We start from the raw sequence: 18,129 nt of genomic DNA on the forward strand, positions 1-18,129 counted from the left end.
ATCTCTTTCTAAAATGAAACTTTGTTAGTCAGTGATGGAGACTACAAATATATATGAAGCACTGGATCTTTCAGCATCCAGTGCTCAACAAATAGCTTTTGGCATTCCCTAATGCAATAAATAGCTTTTGGCATTCCCTATTACCCTTGTAGAGCTAGAGCTGTATTTTTCAGCCCTTTAGTTTCAGTTTTAAACAGCACACAATCATTGGGAACCTCCTCAAAGCCTTTGTTTATTGAAGTCATACCTGTCAATATTTACTATATAGGAATTAAGACTGAGAAATTTAAAAATAAGTATTCATTTAAAGTGTAATAACATACTCATAATGTATAAAATAACACATTTTCATGAGAATTTACTGTTTCCCAAATAAACAACAACAAAAATGTAATGCAAAGACTGGACTTTTTTTTCCTTTTTCTTTGTAATCTCCTCAATACCAGATGTAAGACGTGACTGGAGCGATATCACAGTTCTCAGACAGATGTGTAGTCAGAAGAAGAGAATTGTTTGGATCATTCTTGAGAAGATTGTGACTATTCAGTTTTGATAAATTAATATTTGTAGTCTCTTAGCAATTAGTAGTAACATGGACTCAGAAACAATATTAATGAAAAATTTGTACTGTGCTACATTAAAATTCAATACTCTGTCTTGCTCTTTGAATGTATCTTTACTCATCTTATTTTGCAAAACCATTCACTGGTCACCATCTAGTTCATTTGGTATCAGAGTGGAAAGACTGACGTTTCTATAGCCCACTGGATTGTTTCCTTATATTATCCAATTTTCCCAACTCTTCTTTCTTCCAGATGAGACCATACCATACATTTCACCTTAGAGAGCTTTTAAGCCCTCAGTTGCTACTCACTGAAGTCAGATGGAGAAAATTGTCTTTGTGAATTATGTTGAGTCAATTGACCTTCGTGTCCCCAGAAACAAGGGTCCTGATCTCCAAGGGCCAGTGTCTCATTTCCCCAAGATATTTGGTCATGTCTAAGCCATTTTCATATTTAAGATGTTTTCATGTCTCAAAACTTTCCACCTGTATCTTCCATGATGTTCATGGATATATCTGTAGTGCAAGTAAATAAATACATACATACAAATACCCCCCCCTCCTTTTCACACCTATTCAGCCTGCATGTAGCTAGATAATTCTTGTTAGTAGGATTGAAATTTTTTAGACATGTGTGTGCCTAAAAAGATAGCATCTATGAAGGGGCTTGAAAAATGTCATGGAAAATTTCTATTATCTTTTAATTTCACTTTTCCATTAACTTTTCAAAGGCCCTTATATTTTGCTTATTTGTTAGCCTAGTTGCTCACAGTAATGCTTGGAATTTGAGCACTTAACGGTAATAACAGACAAAGATTATAGCTACCAGACCCAGAACATGTGGGAGGACCTTGCTTATATATTTTCTATAAACCATTGTTTTCTAAAATAAATCGATGTTATCCACATTGATCATTAGCCCTTTTAGGGGAGAAATGTCCTAAGAAAATCAGCAGTTAAGTGGTGAAACCTTTGTACAGCTTAAAATTTTTGAAGAACAAAGCAACTTTCAAATTCTTGTGAACACCTTTAGCGCCCCAAAGCTTAATCTCTTTAAGCACTTTGTGTTTCTGACCAATAAACTAAAACAAACCTTTCCCCCATCTCCCCCCAAAAAAGCCAGAAAATTCACTGCTCTCAAGTTGAGTCTGACTCATCGTAACCCTACAGGACAGGACAGATGTGCCCCTAGGGGCTTCCAAGACTACCTGGTTATGAGAGAGAAGAAAAACATCTTTCTTCCTCAAAGGGGCTAGTGGTTTTGAACTGCTGACCTTGAGGTTAGTAGCCAACTTGTAACCCACTACACCAGTAGGGCTCCTGGTAATCATCTGACCAAAAGATTTTATATCTACCAATATGACCCAAAAAATCTTGTAATAGAAACATTTTAAAACTAAAGGGGCTTTGGTATTAGAAGTTTGGCAAATTATTTATTTCTAGCATAATGAAAGTGAGTGTGTTCTCATTCCATTTGCCAAATTTACCTAAGTCAGACCTCACAAACAAGCACGTAACCATAGGCTATCACTTGAGGTCCTTTCTTTCTTATTCTAACTCAACTGCATCTTTGAAATGCCTTTTTAATTTCAGATAATCTGGAAGTGGCAAATTATACGTGCCAAAGTCTTCATCCCTGTATTTTAAATGTATGGAAACTCACTGTGAAAAATAACAATTAATAATTATCAAATAGGTAAACTTATTCACAGAGGAATTAACAAAAATAACCACCTTTCTAAAATCTGATAGCTTTAGAATTTAAATTATTTGAGCACAACTGCTCTTTAACATTCTTTAATAAGCGCTATCACTTCTTCATCCCTCCCCTCTATTGCTTCCTTACTACAGTGAAGAGTCCCGATACATTAGAATTCTTAGGAAGCAGATGTATGGAAGCAGATTGGCTCATTCTGACCTCTGGTGAGTTACAGCCACTGATTTTGGGGCCCTGCCCACACACTATGCCACTGAGGCTCCTTCCTATTATTACAACTATGAAATTTAATTTTTATATCACATCAAGAACTATGCTAAATAATTTGTATGCATTATCTCATGTAGTGCTGAAAAACCCATCAGATTATACTGTTGTTATTTTGGTATTGTTATTAGGTTGGTATTTTCTTATTTTTCAAGTAAAGAAGTTAAGGCAGACATTGGGGAAATATGCCGCAATGTGGGGCAGTCCACCACTGTCTGGCTCCACAGCCTGCCGCGCTGTTCCTCACTGAGAACAATGGCAGAGGGAGGACAAAGGCCTGGGGTCCGACACCAATCCACTTCTCCTTTCTTTTCTCACTGGACATTAGTTTGTCTCAGTTTTACATCACTTTAATATTCACAACTCTCTTGAGTACACAATTAATATTCACTTTTCTAGGACACCTCTCCTACAAAAACGTTTTGCTCATAATGACTGGATGGCCATTTTCTATGTTTTAGCATCTGCATATTCTTTGTACACATTTATATCTTAGAGGAGAAATGTCCTCTTAGATGAGGACAATTTAAATCATTACAGTTTTTTTTTTTTGAGAAGTAAACATAATTCTCCTCAGGTAGTCTCAGCATGAAATAACTGATGTGGGCACTCTTTGGTTGGCCCCTGTGCTACCCTTTCCTACAAATACAGGTAAATTCCAGTTTTCCAAGCAGCCACCTCGATGTTGACTATGACACAGGTCACAGAAAGGGTCCATACCCTAATTACAACTGAGCTATAAAGAGTATATTGCTTATGTACTAGAAAACTGCAACTGAGAGATAGATTTAGATTCTCTATGGGTGCCCGGGTTTTACTATAGTTCCCACTTTGCACTGGGAGAAGGGTAGGAAAACCAGGCAGCTTGCACTGACGGTTATTTTACGATTGGGAAAGGAAACCGAATAATCAGCTCAGATAAAAGCACTGGCCACAGACAGAAGTTGCGTCACGACAACATAGCACATCTACCCCCAACGTCTTCTTATAATTGGCTCTGTTTATGTTCCTGTGGGACACCTCTCTACTATTACAATTCTCTTTTCTAGCTATGCCTAATTTTAGTCAGTCAAATTTGCTCAGGTGCTTGTCCAAAATGTTAATGACACAGGTATTGTAATTAATAATATAACATTTAAAGTGTACTTCATATATTTATAAATTATTTAGTCACCAAATATTTATTCACCAACTACTGTGTTGGAAAAAACTATATTTTATATTGGGTAGGTATTCAGTGCTAAATCAAACACTGAGTCCTGGCTCTCTTGGGGAAAGTAAGTAAAATAGAATGTGTTCAATGCTCTGGAAAGATAAATACAGGATTCTTCGGGAGCAGACAGAAAGATAGTCCAAATAGGACATAATTCTTGGCTCATAAAACTTTAAAGGCTTTGGGAAGGGGAGTATGTGTGTGTGTGTGTGTGTGTAGAATCCAAAACAGAATTCAGAATTTGTGAAAGAAAAGACATAGTGAAAAACATGACACATTTAGGCACTGGTAGAAGTTTAGCATGGCTGCAATTTAGAGCACGAGTTGAAAAAATTGTTCTTAATGGCCAGGATCTGTGACCCACAATGTTTTTGTCCTACTATTCAATTCTAGGATTGCTGTAAAAATGCAGCTAACAGAAAATACATACATGAATGGCTATTGTTTCCATCAAAATATAGGTCATAAAACAGGCAGCCCACCTGCTGTCTGTAGTTTGGTGGCCATTGATTAATAGTGTAGAGACTATAATACCAAACCTGGACCTGAAAACTGTATTATAAATAAAGGATTATCTTGAAAGCAAGACAATGCTACTGCTTAGCAGGAAACTTTTGAGAAAAATGATTGATATGTTCATTGTTTTAGATGCTATCTCCAGTTACATAATGGAGCCTGGATTGGGAAAGGGGAAACCTTGAACAGAGAGGGGCAGATCAAGGAGGAAGTTGTAGTTGTTTAGTGAGAGGACAAAGACAGCCAGGTTAAACTGACCTGATCCCCCTGAGATGGATTGGGTAGGATTTGATAATTGATTGAAATAATTCTTATAGCACAATAGATAAGTGCTTGACTGTTAACCAAAAGGTTGGCTGTTCAAAGCCGTCAGCAGCTCCACAAGAGAATGATATGGAAGTTTACTTCTGTAACGATTACAACCCAGAAACTCCTATCTTAACGGGCCGCTCTGAGTTGAAATTGATTTCATAGATTTGATAATTGAGTAAAAAAAGAACAGTTAACAAGAATGGACAAATAGGAGGATAGTATTTCCTTCATTGGTGTAACAAAAAGAAGCATTTTCCAAAGAGGATACATTATTTAAAGCACCCTGAAGATATAGTTCTGCTAGTTTATAAGACATGAAGACCTTATATTGAAATATGTAGGAGAGACATGAGGTCAGCAAATGAATATACTCATATATAACTTATTTATATATAATTTGTTGATAAATTTCAGTAGAATGTTATAATGAACCACATTACTATCTTTGTCTATATTTGTAAACATTATGTCCATCTGCAATTTGGGAGCCATCATCTTAAACTGTAAGCAAAAATTAGATGGGCATCTTTTGGGACATGTGTAGACTGAAGCGTTTGAAGAAAAGCAGGGGAAATGAAGTTCATGAAACAGACTGCATAAACCGCCTGAGACAGAGAAAGGAAATCTGAAAAGTGTGCTGTCAAGAAAGAGAAGGCAAAAAAGTGCCCAAAGTGGGAGTGCTCGGCAGTGTCCGACCCTACAGGAAATCCGAGAAGGAACATCTCAGGGAGAAAAATGTTCGTAAAGCCCAAAATGTGTTTTGCTAAAAGGAACTTGGTGAATTATGGAATCTGTCTTGAACCTGGTGATACAGTGGCTAAGTGCTGGACTTCTAACAGAGTGCTCTGTGGTTCAAATCCACCAGACGTTCTGCAGAGAAGAGACCCGTCAAACGGGGGCTGGAAGACAAGTGAGACAATGCAGCAACAAGAACACGTCCGTCTTATTTGCCCTTGCAGCCCCGTGCCGGCGCACTATTTTGTGCACAGCTAGGGTTGACTAAAATACCTGAAAAAGTAACTGAATGAGTGAGCAGGCTCTTGTTTCTGTTTTACAGGTCCCATTCTATCTCATTTCATAATTTGCTAACAGAACAGTTCTATCTCAAACTCGGAGCTGATGTTGATGTTCCACCCAACACGAGATATTAAAAGAAAGAAAGAAAATAAAACTAACCTTGGTGCTATGAATGTATAGCCAGATTCTTCAAAATTATCTGGTTTCAGGGTTTCAGAATCTGTAAAGATAATGTTATAGAATTAGATAAGTAATCCAGAGTATACGTCCCAACATTTTATGCTTGACAAGAGGGCATTACCTAATAAGAAAAATTAAAAATAGACTAAATGTATCCTAAGTTAAATTTCAATCAACATAAGGGCCTTTTATCCATCACAATATAATAATGAATGTTTTACAATATAATAATACATTTTATTTTCTGAACATGGACTATGATAATTATGTGAGAGGAAAATGCAATGGCTTTGCTTTCTCATTTACTAGCCCTACCAGAACCAAGATGCCTGTAAAAAAATAGATTTCTATCAATGTTACCCCAGAGTCATTTTATTTCAAAAGGCAATTTTAAACATTCACGAATATTCTTGTAATAAAAATGAAGAAAGCCATAAATACTTGTAGTGAATTAAGAATATATTAAGATATAAATTAGCAGAAAGGTTAAAAAATAAGTAATTGACTAAGAAAAAATTAATTTGAAATTAATGTGAAAATGCAAGCCAATTGCTTCCCCTTATTTTGGCTGCTGTGGTGGGAGCGATCGTGGGGGAAGATCTAGCAAATGAGACACAGAGGATAATGTCCAGTAGGAATGGAAATATCAGTGGAAATGCCAAATGTATTAAAACAGAAAGAAGTTGAGCAACAAGAGAATACTTGCCCTTCATTTTGCCCTTTTTTGCTGTGAAAATCCATCAGAAAGAGAAAGCAAGGGGGGAAAAAGAGGGTAAAGCAAAGGGGGGTCACAAACTATTTTATTCAATGACTTTCTTGAATAAAAATATTGTGCATAGATCAAAGGTTCATTTCTGTACAGTTGTAGTCTGAAAAGAAGACACATAATTTTGCAGACTGGAAATCTGTCCGGTCAATTATTACTAGAGCACCCTCTATGTACTGCAGTTATTTCAAGGGTCTGGTTTGCAATGTGATCAATGCAAGTACAATACCAATGATGCGGGCCTGTAAACAGCAGCATTTCTCCAGAATCAGAACCCACTCGTTAGCCCCTCATTTTTCAGGTGAAGAACTAGTTCATGCAAAATTGTTGGTTGTTAAAAGACCATCATATCTATTAAGTGAAAGTAGAAATAAAAATGTTTGAAGCACCAAATATACTATGAAAACCAGTAATGGGACAACACAAACGAAACAAATGGAAGACAGTGTAATTTCCTTTATGGCCGGGAGTACAAGATAGGTGGGGGCTTGTTGTTATTAGTTTGGTTGTTTCATTTTTTTTCCTTTTTGTTTTGTGCTTTTCCTTCTTCCTAACAAAAAACCTGTAAGTTGTTAGTAATAATTGAGCAAAGCACAAAGGATATGATGGTCATTTTACTTCACTCAATCTAATAACCCAAAATGAAATAAAACAATGACTTGAAATACGCACGAGTGTTAGAATTATTCCACATTCCAAATGCGGCTTAAAAAGCAACTGATCTGAGTTATTTAAACATTAAGCTGAATTTTAATTAAAAAAAAACAACAACACACAAGAGAGTTAATCCCTACACCCAAGCCTGAGACTAGCTCAATTTAATTTATTCAAACAAAGTAAAAGATGTGAAGCACAATATTATTCCTGCCCAAAGCAAAATTAAAATAAAAAGGTAAAGCTTTACTAGCACAAAGCCACAAGTAAAGACTATGTTAATCATCAGCATGTGAAACATTTCACGTTGGCTTGCAGACCCTTCAAATGACAACAGAGGACACGGCATTGCAATGATTCTCTGAGCACATAGCAAGGCAGGGAAGGGTGGTGGGGACTGCCAGTGGGACCGGAGTACCTGCTCATATTCTATCCATGTAGAATATTTCTTGTTCCTTGCATGTTTGGAATGGGTTAGAATCATTGCTGCAGATTAGGTAATAATACCTGCTAGAAGGTGTGAGCCTCGGGTATTCTAAAGTCTAGACGTACTGAAATATCTGATAGGAGGAGATAAAATAGACCCTGAAGTCACTTTCACAGTACTTACATCTGGCCTGAGTTATTGTCTCTTCTATTTTGGCTTTTATATAGTAAAAACTGTAGGTTGGTAATACCAAGGCCAAACTGCAATAGAAACAAGAGAAGCATAAACACAAACAAACAAAAATGAAACATACCTTAAAAAAAGAAAAGGAAAGAAAAAGACACATCAAATTCATGGAAAACCCAAAGGCCTTATTCGTGGGAAGGAAAAGACATACTACTTTGACACGAAAATGCATTCAGCAAATCAAATACTGGATTTGGTCTTGCCGCCCCGCTCTTTATAGTGCAGGAACTCAGAGGAGACATAAGGGAACGAAGCTAACAAAGGCTCCTGTGAATTAGCTAAGGAGAAGATGTCATGAGTCCCTACTATTATTTCCAGAATATTGTAACTCTGAAAATTGAAATAGGAAACCAGAATCGCGATGAGGCGCCATCAGGCTGGCGCCAGCTCAGAGCTGGCCTATGTGAACCCACTGAGCACTGTCCATCCTGCGGCGTCTTCGCAATGGTTGCTACGAAACAGACCCTAGCAACTGGATACCTCTTTTAAAATATGTTTTATAAAAGGTTAAAATGCTTGCTAAGAGGCAAAGCACTATTAAAATTTTCATGTGGAAAAACCATTATGACAGTGAATCTTTTAAAAGCGGGAACTGGATAGGACTGCCTTGTTTTTCCAGGTTTTGCAAGGTTTGCTGTCTTTCACAATGTGTAGTTTTACCTCTTTTGTATCACGTGTTTCAGGGGAAATACGTGAAGTTTCCTTCTCTTATAGGTTTCCGTCTTCCACACATTCCAGCTTCCACAGGTTTTACTATATTATCATCACTTTAATAAAGTACATAAAGTGATCTGAATTATGCGCTTTAAAAAAATTCCCTACTATAGACTGTAAGTCAGCAGAAAACACATGGTGGGCGCAGTAACTTTACAGGAGTCCTTTGCGATCCTCATCTTATGGCCGATGTGCAAATTGGAGGAGAGTTCGCACTCAAACCTTCAGGCAAATGCAGAATCTTCAGACACAAAGGCTGGCAGATAAGCCTGCCAGTAAACTTCATCATAATAAAGGCTCAAATTCAAAACCTGAGCAGCCTCGTAAACCCCAATCTCACTCATTTTGTAGTTGCCAATTAATAAAACACATGGTCGATAAGAGCAGTTGAAAGATTTCAAAGTGTTATATTTCCAACAACACAACTACATCTGTGTAAATTCCTATATTCTCACAATGGCTAATATAGATGGATGGGCATAATGAATTAGTATAAATCTACACATCCAGTTGTAAATGCCCTTCACTGTATGTTGAACATACAAAAAAAGCAATGGGTGTAAAAAGGGAGAACATGTCTAAGATTACCAATGTGATCATTACCAAAAAAGAGGCTCCAACTGAATCATTGAACATTTATGTTTGATATTTAATCCCCAATACAGCAAGGCACAAGAAAAGATGCAAATTTCAGCTTTCAAGTTTTTGCAGAGGATCTCCTTTGAATTTCCTCATTTCATTTTTTTCAGCCCTCAACGATATACGTTCTAACTGTAAACTCATGACATATTGCTGGTGGACAATTAAACATAAAATCCCACATTTTTCTCCATAAGAAGACACGTTTTAAAAATCCAATGTATGATGAGTAAGAAAGGAAGGGGTCAATTGACCATGGAATGAAACAGCCAAGGCAGCGAACTGAGTGGATACTGGCTCCCTCCCCTCCCCAAAGCGTTCTCCAGCACAAAGTACAGCATAGACTTTCCTTTTAGGGAAAGGTCACTGAAATAAAATGTCAGGGAGATTTAATGAAGATCTCTATATTCATTTTATAGGTAACTTCCTTTAAGTGAAGGCAAAAATGAAGATTAAAATAAGCAGTGCAATTAGTCTGGAAGAAGATGACCTTTCGTGATTTCGTTTGCCATTTATAAAGTGCAGCACAGAATTATCAAACATTTGAAGATTGTTTCCTACAAACTCCTCTCAAGGGAAATTAGGGCATTTTTATTACCCTATCAGCATTTATTGCTAAGAGAAACGTCTAATTAAAACCGATAACGTTACATCACGCAACTGCCAGATTGCCATTCTGTAAATGTGAGCTGCATCTCATGGACCAGGAAAAACAGCGTGAAAATCATGAAAACATTGGTTTAAAATTATTATATGACATATGTATTTCGTTGCCCTACAAGTCTCAGATTGTTACTAGCTCCAATACATTCCACAGAAAAATAATAGCTACTTATTTATTATTTAGTTTATTTTCATCTCAAGGCCACTGTTCTTTCTCCACTGACCGCCAGACACGATCTTCCCCAACAGCTCGGGTTAACGATCCTGTCATCATCCGCAGGCCTTGCTGACACGCTCCCTATAACAGCAAGAGGCCGAGGGAGCTTCATTCCCAGCTGGATGAAACTACTGAAATGAGGGGTGATCAGGATGGTAACGCCTACAATGTGCTTGACACAATGGATGGTTGTGTGGATTGTAATAAGAGATATAAGAGCCCCTAATAAAAGTATTTATTTAATTCACAAAAATAGACAGAGACCTTGAGTTTATATATATATACTAGCCATGAATAAGGATAAGAATAAAAACAGTATTTTTATTTAATAAAGTTTTCTGTAACCTTGTTTTTAAAAAAGAATAGCTTAAGATGAAAAAATTAAATATTAAAAGGTTAAATAATAGTCCTATTAAAAATAAGAGAAAGATTGAACTGAAATACTCTTTTATACATCGAATCAATTACCTGTAATCTGTGCCGTTAACAGGAGTCCATGTGTATGTTCTGTTCCCTTTGTCAATGTACCTCTAGAGAAACACATTGGAGGAGGTTTTAATACACCTTATGTTCCCTATGAACTTATAAAAAGAGCAAAACACTCACATTTACATTCAAACTGTTCTGTCACAAAATATATTGTTATATGATTCATCTCTCCTACATTTAAAAATGTTTAGTTTTGAAGAAGCAAAATTTCAGGACAGAAATAAACATCTAATAATAAATTTTAAATATATCACTGTAGAAGCTTAATAATTTATGGATAAATTTCTAACTTCAAAATTAAAAAGAATATTTTCTGAAAAAATAGAGTTTAATGAGACTGAAGCTAATCTATTTATATACAACAATATGTTTCAGAGTAATTTTTAATATAAGAAAATTATGTCAGCATGTCTAGATCCTAATATATTATTAGTATATATGTGTTTATAAAGAGTTAGACTGTGTCATTGAAGTGAAACGAAACAGAGAAAGGAAAGAAAATAAACACAAATGATTTCAAGGATGTAGAAATCTTTGTAAAATAATCATGGAAAAAGATATTTCACCCAGATACAAATCTTTTCTTTATAGTGACTGGATAACTGTAAACAACTCTCATTCTTTATTCTATTGCAAAACTAAAACCAAACTTGCTACAAGGAGTTTGCAGCATGAATTCTGACACCTAGGGACCCTATGTGGTGGCTGTTGAGTTTCATTCTCACAATTGACTTTATGTTTGGGCCACTGTGGCAGCCACCAATCTACGCATCCTCTTCACTAAACCTCTACTTTCCCAAGCATGGCGCCCTTCTCCCGGGATGGTCTCTCGTCAAAGTATGTGAGAGAAGTCTTGCCATCTTTCCGCAAGGAGCATTCTGTCTGTGCTTCTTCCAAGACAGATTTGTTGGTTCTTTTAGCAGGAAGTGGTTCAATATAATTAATTGCAAATAATATAATTCAAATGCAAACATTCTCCTTTTGTCTTCCTTATTCAATGTCCAACTTTCACACGCATATGAAGTGATTGAAAATACCATGGCTTGGATTAGGTGTATCTTAACCCTCCAAGTACCCTCCTTGCTTTCCAGCACTTCAAAGAGATCTTGTGCAGCACAGTAACCCAGGGCATTATGTCCTTCGATAGCTTGACTGCTGCTTCCAAGAGAATTGATTGTGACCCAAGTAAGGCAAACTCCTGGACAATTTCGATCTTTTCTTCATTTATCATGATGTTATGTATTGGTCCAGTTGTGAGAATTTGGCTTTTCTTTACCTTGAATTTAAATGCATACTGAATCCTGCAATTCTTGATCTTCATGAGCAAATGCTTCAAGTACTCCTCACGCTCAGCAAGCAAGGTGTGTCATCTGCATATCGCAGAGTGTTAATAAGCCTTCCTCTAATCCTGATGCCACATCTTCTTCATGTAGTACAGCTTCTCTATTTGCTCAATATACAGATTGAATAAGTACAGTGAGAGAATACAACCCTGGTACACACCCTTCCTTATTTTAAACCCTGCAGCAAAATGAAATGATCTAGAATTCCCATTCTTCTCCAGGCTATCCATAGTTTGTTATCATGCACACAGTCAAATGCCTTTCCATAGTCAATGAAACACAAGTAAACATCTTTCTGGTATTCCCTCCATCTGACATCAGCAATGCTATCCCTTGTCCCACATCCTCTTTTATATCTGGCTGGAACTTCTGGAAGCTGCCTGTCAATATACTGCTGTAATAATTGTTGGGAGAACGTTAATATTTTACTTCTATGTAATATCAATAACATTATTCTAGAATTTTAGCATTCTGTTGGGTCAGCTGTCTTTAGAATGGGCACAGATATGGATCTCTTCCATTCAGTTGACCGTGTAGCTGTCATCGCTGTCCATCTTTTCTGGCATAGATGAGTGAGTACTTCCAGTACTTCATCAGCTTGTTGAAAGATTTCAATTGGCCTTCCATCAATTCCTGGAACCTTGTGTTTGGCTAATGCGTTCAGTATAGCTTGAAATTTTTTCTTCAGTAACATTGGTTCTTGCTCATGTGCTACCTCTTGAAATGGCTCAGTGTCGACGAGTTCTTTTGGGTACAGTGACTGTGCATTCTTTCCATCTTCTTTTGATGCATTTTACACCATTCAATATTTCGCCCGTAAAATCTTTCAATATTGCAGCTTTGAGCTTGAGTATTCCTTTCATTCTTTCAGTGTAAGATCTACTGAGAGTGCTCTTCCTCTTTGGTTTTCTAACGCTAGGCCTTTGTGTGTTTCATTACAGTATTTACTTTCTCTACTCGAGCTGCCCTGTGGAATTTTCTCTTCAGCTATTTGACTCTATATTTCCTTCCAGGTGCCTTAGTTACACTATGATTAAGAACTAGTTTCAGAGTCTCTTCTGACATCCACTTTGATCTTTCCTGTCTTTTTAGTGAGCTTTTGTTTTCCTCATGAATGATGTTCTCCCACAGCTCACCAGGTCTTCTATCATTTGTGTTACATGTAGCAAATCTGATTTTGAAGCAAATGTCAAGAGAATTTGTAGCAAAGAAGATTTTGATGTGATCTCGAAATTCAGATGGGATAAACTCAAGTTGTAGTTCCGTTCTTGTGGACTTGTTTTGATTTTCTGCAGCTTTGACATGAACTCAGACATGACCAATTGATGGTCTGATTTACAGTAGGCTCCTGGCCTCGGTTTAGCTTGTGATATGGAGTCTCTTTTTGCAGATCTAATCAATTTGATTTCTCTATTCTGTCTGGAGACATTCTCATGTATTGAAAAAAAGTATTTGAGAAGAAATCATTGCTTTTACAAAATTCTGTCATGACTTCTCCAGCTTCATTTCTATCACCAAGACCAGATTTTCCAACTACTGTTCTTTCTTCTTTGTTTCCAACTTTTGCAATTTAATCGCCAATAAGTACCAATGCATTTTGATGATGTTTGATTAATTTCGGACTGAAGATGTTGATGATATAATTCTTAAATTTCTGCATCACTAGCTCTCATGGTTGGTGTACATATGAATAACAGTTGTATTGAGCTAATTTCTTGTATGCAGAAAGAAATTATCCTATTAAACTCAGTATTATACTTCAAGATAGATCTTCAAATGTCTTTTGGCTGATGAGTGCAGCATCATTCCTCGTGAAACTGTCAACCTCATCAGAATAAATAATTTTATTTTCAGATTAAAAATGGCCAATAGCAATGTTACATCTCACTAACACCTAGAATATTGATATCTTTATGTGTTCCATTTAATTTTTGACAGCTTCCAATTTTTGTAGATTTCTATTTTGTACATTTCAAGTTCTGATTATCAAACAATATTTGCAGCTCTTTCTTCTCATTTTGAGTTGCGCTCAATCAGCAGATATTGTTCCTGAAGGCTTTCTTCCATCCAGGTCGCTATGGTCAATTGCACTTTGAGAAGGCAGCTCGCGCTCAGTCATATTTTGAGTACCTCGGGCTCTGAGGGCCTCATCTTCTTGCATGATCTCTGATAATTCTGCTTCTATTCATGATGATTCTGACTATGCTTAAACGTTATCTGTATCTGACTATGTTTAAACGTTATCCACACGGCTTTCAATAGCTAACTCAGCAGAATTGGAGAGCCTATTCCTTCCTTCATGTCCTGTTCATATTCTGGAAGCTCTGCTCTAACTATTCACTTCAGATATCCCTACCAGTATTTGAAACCCCAGTGACAATCTAACATTACAGCGACACACATGCCACCACATTATGAACACCTGACAATTAGTATTCATGCCACCAAATCGACAGAAACATTATTAACATGACAAGAAATGTAAGTTTTAAAATTTCCTACGAAATTTGGTACTATCATCAAATTAGCTGTCTGAGAAAAATCCCATTATTTTCAGTATATTCTAGAATGTAAAACTATAAAGGCATTCAAGTTATAGAAAACTTATTATTGTGAGTGTACATATAACAAACACATACTATTTTTAGATATCTGCAAATCAGGTTCATTTGGGCATATGTTTAAGCAGAAATGCTTAATGATTCTATTTAAAATTTATCTTTGCATTAATAATATGGTAAATAATAGTTTGAATATGGGCATTACATATTTGATTGCTTATTTTCATGGTATCGTATTTAATCTATGGACTATAGACCAATTGGATTTCTCAAGGACATGGCCATGAATAAAAGGTTACACATTGAGATAAGCTGGGTGAATCTTTTTCCAGTTAGTTCGGTGTGGGGAGAGGCTCTGTTGAAGACATTTTATATGTGAGCAGGTTAAAATTATTTGAACCACATTATGCTACATATTCTGAGGTGTGCTAACAGTAGAGTTTTCCACCTTCTACAGATGGAAAAAATTGTAAAGAAAGACTACATGGCATACTACAACAAAGAATATGAGGAAATTCGCAGTCCATATCTGACCTTACTTAGATGATTCAGCCACTTTGGGTGAAATTAAACAAATGTGTTAAATGGATTAACAGAAAAGAAAGACAAACTACCGATGTCAATTGTTATTTATATATTTCTTTATTTAAGAGTAATTCTTACCTCATCTTGAGATTTAACCAGTGTTCTGAATGTTCTCTCTCCACTCTCTCCATCTATCATTTTAGTCCGAATCTGAGGGAAAACAGACAAAGTGCCTTTATTTCAGGAGCCCAATTGACCAAAGAAGCAGGATTATTAAAACGTTAGCTTTTCAAGGTTTTATTTAAAACAAATTGAGCAAATATAGCAGTTGGTCCCACCAGTTGTTTTCTGGGAAACTTATTTAAAAGGTGTCACATTATAATCATTATTCCATTATATTAAAATGAGGAAACATTCTTAATGACCTATATTTAACCAGCTAATTCATTTCAAAGCATTGTTAATGAAAGGACAATCAACTACTTTATGAGATCACCATGATAAAATGTAAAGTACACAGGAAAAAATAGATGCATGCATGGAATTAGCATATAAAATGCCTCCAAGTTTTGCATTAACAAATAACCAGAATCACTTGAGTGATCAGTTTGTAAGAACACAACTTATCCAGGGAAACCTGTGAAAGCTGGACCTGATCTGACGAACTTGTTTGTCTGGGTCTCTCAAGCTTGTCCCTCTTTGAAAGGGTGCCGTCTTATTTATTTCTATTGCTCGATTTGGTGGAAAGTATTTTCTTTTTTTTTTTTGCAAAGTATTTTCAATGTCCTTCTTTGCCAGGTTTCCAGCTTACACTCATTCCAGCTTTGCAATTGTTTGTTTTTCTTTGCTGTATTACAGAATACAAAAGAACCAACATCGCGAGAAAGAACGCTCGGCTTGAATCGGATGAAACCCATGCTGATGTCATAGTAGAGTGCTTAGTCTCACCCCTCAGTGAGGATGTCCTTAACGCCCAAAAGATGGCAAGAGCTTATGCAGTCACGAAAATGCCAATCTCAAGGGCATTCAGGACATTCACTGAACTTTATTTCAGTTCACTGAAACGCCTTCAGGGATTTGCCTTTGGTTTATGGTAACTGTGGATAATAAGCGAACAAACTATACTGCTAATAAAATAAATCATTTAAATTTAAAGAATAATTAGTCTAATTGAGTTGCAATAATCTGTGAAAGTTTGGAATAGATCCAGCTTCTAGGAGAAGTTAGGATGAGTTTTAGAATAATAATAAAGGATTTAAATGAGTCCTTTGCTAAATTTTTTGTATATGTTACCTCATTCAATCATTACACTAATGGAGGGGAACCTGAAGCTCAGAGAAGTTAAATAAAGCTATTTTTTCACTCATTGGAGCAAGAAGTCCACAGACCAAGCTCTTCACCATATCAAAGACCTTGTAACAAATCATCATTAATCATATCATTGAAAACATCCTGGCACTCCACTGCAGTGCAGAATAATCACATTATGCAAAGGTACGGTAATTATCATATAAAAAAAGAAAGACCCTAAACAAGATTGGTGACATACTGGTTGTAAGAAGAGGCTAGAATAGGGTTACAGGGAATTAGAAACTCACAAACCAAGCTCAGGATTAAGGGAATGAATGGAGGAAAATGTGTAAAGCACATACAAATGCATGTAAAAAAATTGAGATAATTTATAAAAGAAAGAGGGTGGGTTATCCACAGATATGACCCAGAACCAGAACCAGAACCCATTGCCACGAGTCCATTCCAATGACAGAGATTCTGAATGGGGTTTTCAAGGCTGTATCGGTATGGGAGCAGAAAGCCTCATCATTCTCACGAGGAGTGCGGGGTGAGCTGGAATTGCTCAGCGTGCGGTCATCAGCCCAATATGTAGCCAATTCAGTAGGCCACGGGGCTCTGAATTCATACAAATCATCTTAATCGGTGTTTTGGCACTCAAGAGCTTGTGTGAAACCATGGTTCTACTATAAATCATCTCGAGTTTATGATGGGGCTCCACCTAAGAAACCATGTGAGTTTATGATGGGGCTTTACATGTGAAAGCATGGCTCTACATAAGTTTATGATGGGGCTCCATTCTGATGACTTTGTGATAAGTGAGTTCTGTTAAAACTCAAATAGCTCATATTTTTTCAGTTTCACTATGATTGCATTTTATTATAAATATTTTATAAGTACAGTTTATATTTGTATATTTACAAATATGATGACATGAACAAATAACATGCTGCACCATTGCATACACTAAATATTAACATTAAAATATATCTCCCTATGTAACAGCAGAAAAATATTGAAGAGCAGAAAACACTGATGGTCACACATGCCCATCATAACTCCAATATGTCTTTTAAGTGGGGCTACCTGTATTTAATGGCTGAATAAATGGAAAGCAAGCTATTTGATCTCTTTGTACTTGAACACCTCATTGTTGTTAAGTGCTGTCAAGTTGGTTCCAATTCACAAATACCCTGTGTACCACAAAACAAACACTGCCCGGTCCTGCGCCATGCTCACTGCCATCGCTACGCCCGAGCCACGGTGCCATTGCATACTGAAGGTATTCCCTTTATGCCGTCTCTACTTTACTAAGCATGACATATTTTCTCCCAGAAGTAGACCTTCCTAATCACATGTTGACACGCTTGCTTTGAAGGAGCACTCTGGTTGCACTTCTTCTAAGACAGATTGGTTCGTTCTCTGGCACTCCATGGTAATTGATATTTTTAACCAAACCATATTTCAAAGGCATCAATTCTTCTTTTGTTCTCATTAATTGTCCAGCATTTGCATACATCGAGGCAAATGAAAATAGCATTGCTTCGCTTAGGCCCATCTCAGTTCATAGAGTATTGTTTTTGCTTTTTAATAATTTAAAAAGGTCTTTTGCAGATTCTCCCCATGCAATATACCCTTGTTTAATTGCTTGACTGTTTCTTTCATGATTTTGGATGTAGGCAAAATGAAATCTTTCATAATTTCAACACTTTCTCCACTTAATATGATGCTATTATTAGTGCAATGTGAGAATTTGAGTGTCTTTATCTTGAGGTATAATGCATACTGAAAGTAGCAGTCTTTGGCCTTCA

At 36.5% G+C, this 18,129-nt stretch overlaps 1 protein-coding gene across 1 annotated transcript in view; it reads right to left on the minus strand.

Moving 5' to 3' along the window:
- Positions 1 to 18,129, minus strand: part of CACNA2D1 (calcium voltage-gated channel auxiliary subunit alpha2delta 1) — a 408,675-nt gene that overhangs the window by 42,173 nt on the left and 348,373 nt on the right. Inside the window, exons 21-25 of the mRNA XM_045288646.1 lie at positions 15,167 to 15,238; positions 10,579 to 10,640; positions 7,815 to 7,891; positions 6,491 to 6,511; positions 5,764 to 5,824 (exon numbers count right to left, since the gene is read on the minus strand). Coding sequence (XP_045144581.1) covers positions 5,764 to 5,824; positions 6,491 to 6,511; positions 7,815 to 7,891; positions 10,579 to 10,640; positions 15,167 to 15,238 — 293 coding nt within the window. The remainder of the gene's footprint in view (positions 1 to 5,763; positions 5,825 to 6,490; positions 6,512 to 7,814; positions 7,892 to 10,578; positions 10,641 to 15,166; positions 15,239 to 18,129) is intronic.

The sequence above is a fragment of the Echinops telfairi genome, unplaced genomic scaffold (assembly GCF_000313985.2).
Source record: "Echinops telfairi isolate 266 unplaced genomic scaffold, ASM31398v2 ScPeMD7_23;HRSCAF=83, whole genome shotgun sequence".
NCBI classification, from domain to species: Eukaryota; Metazoa; Chordata; class Mammalia; order Afrosoricida; family Tenrecidae; genus Echinops; species Echinops telfairi.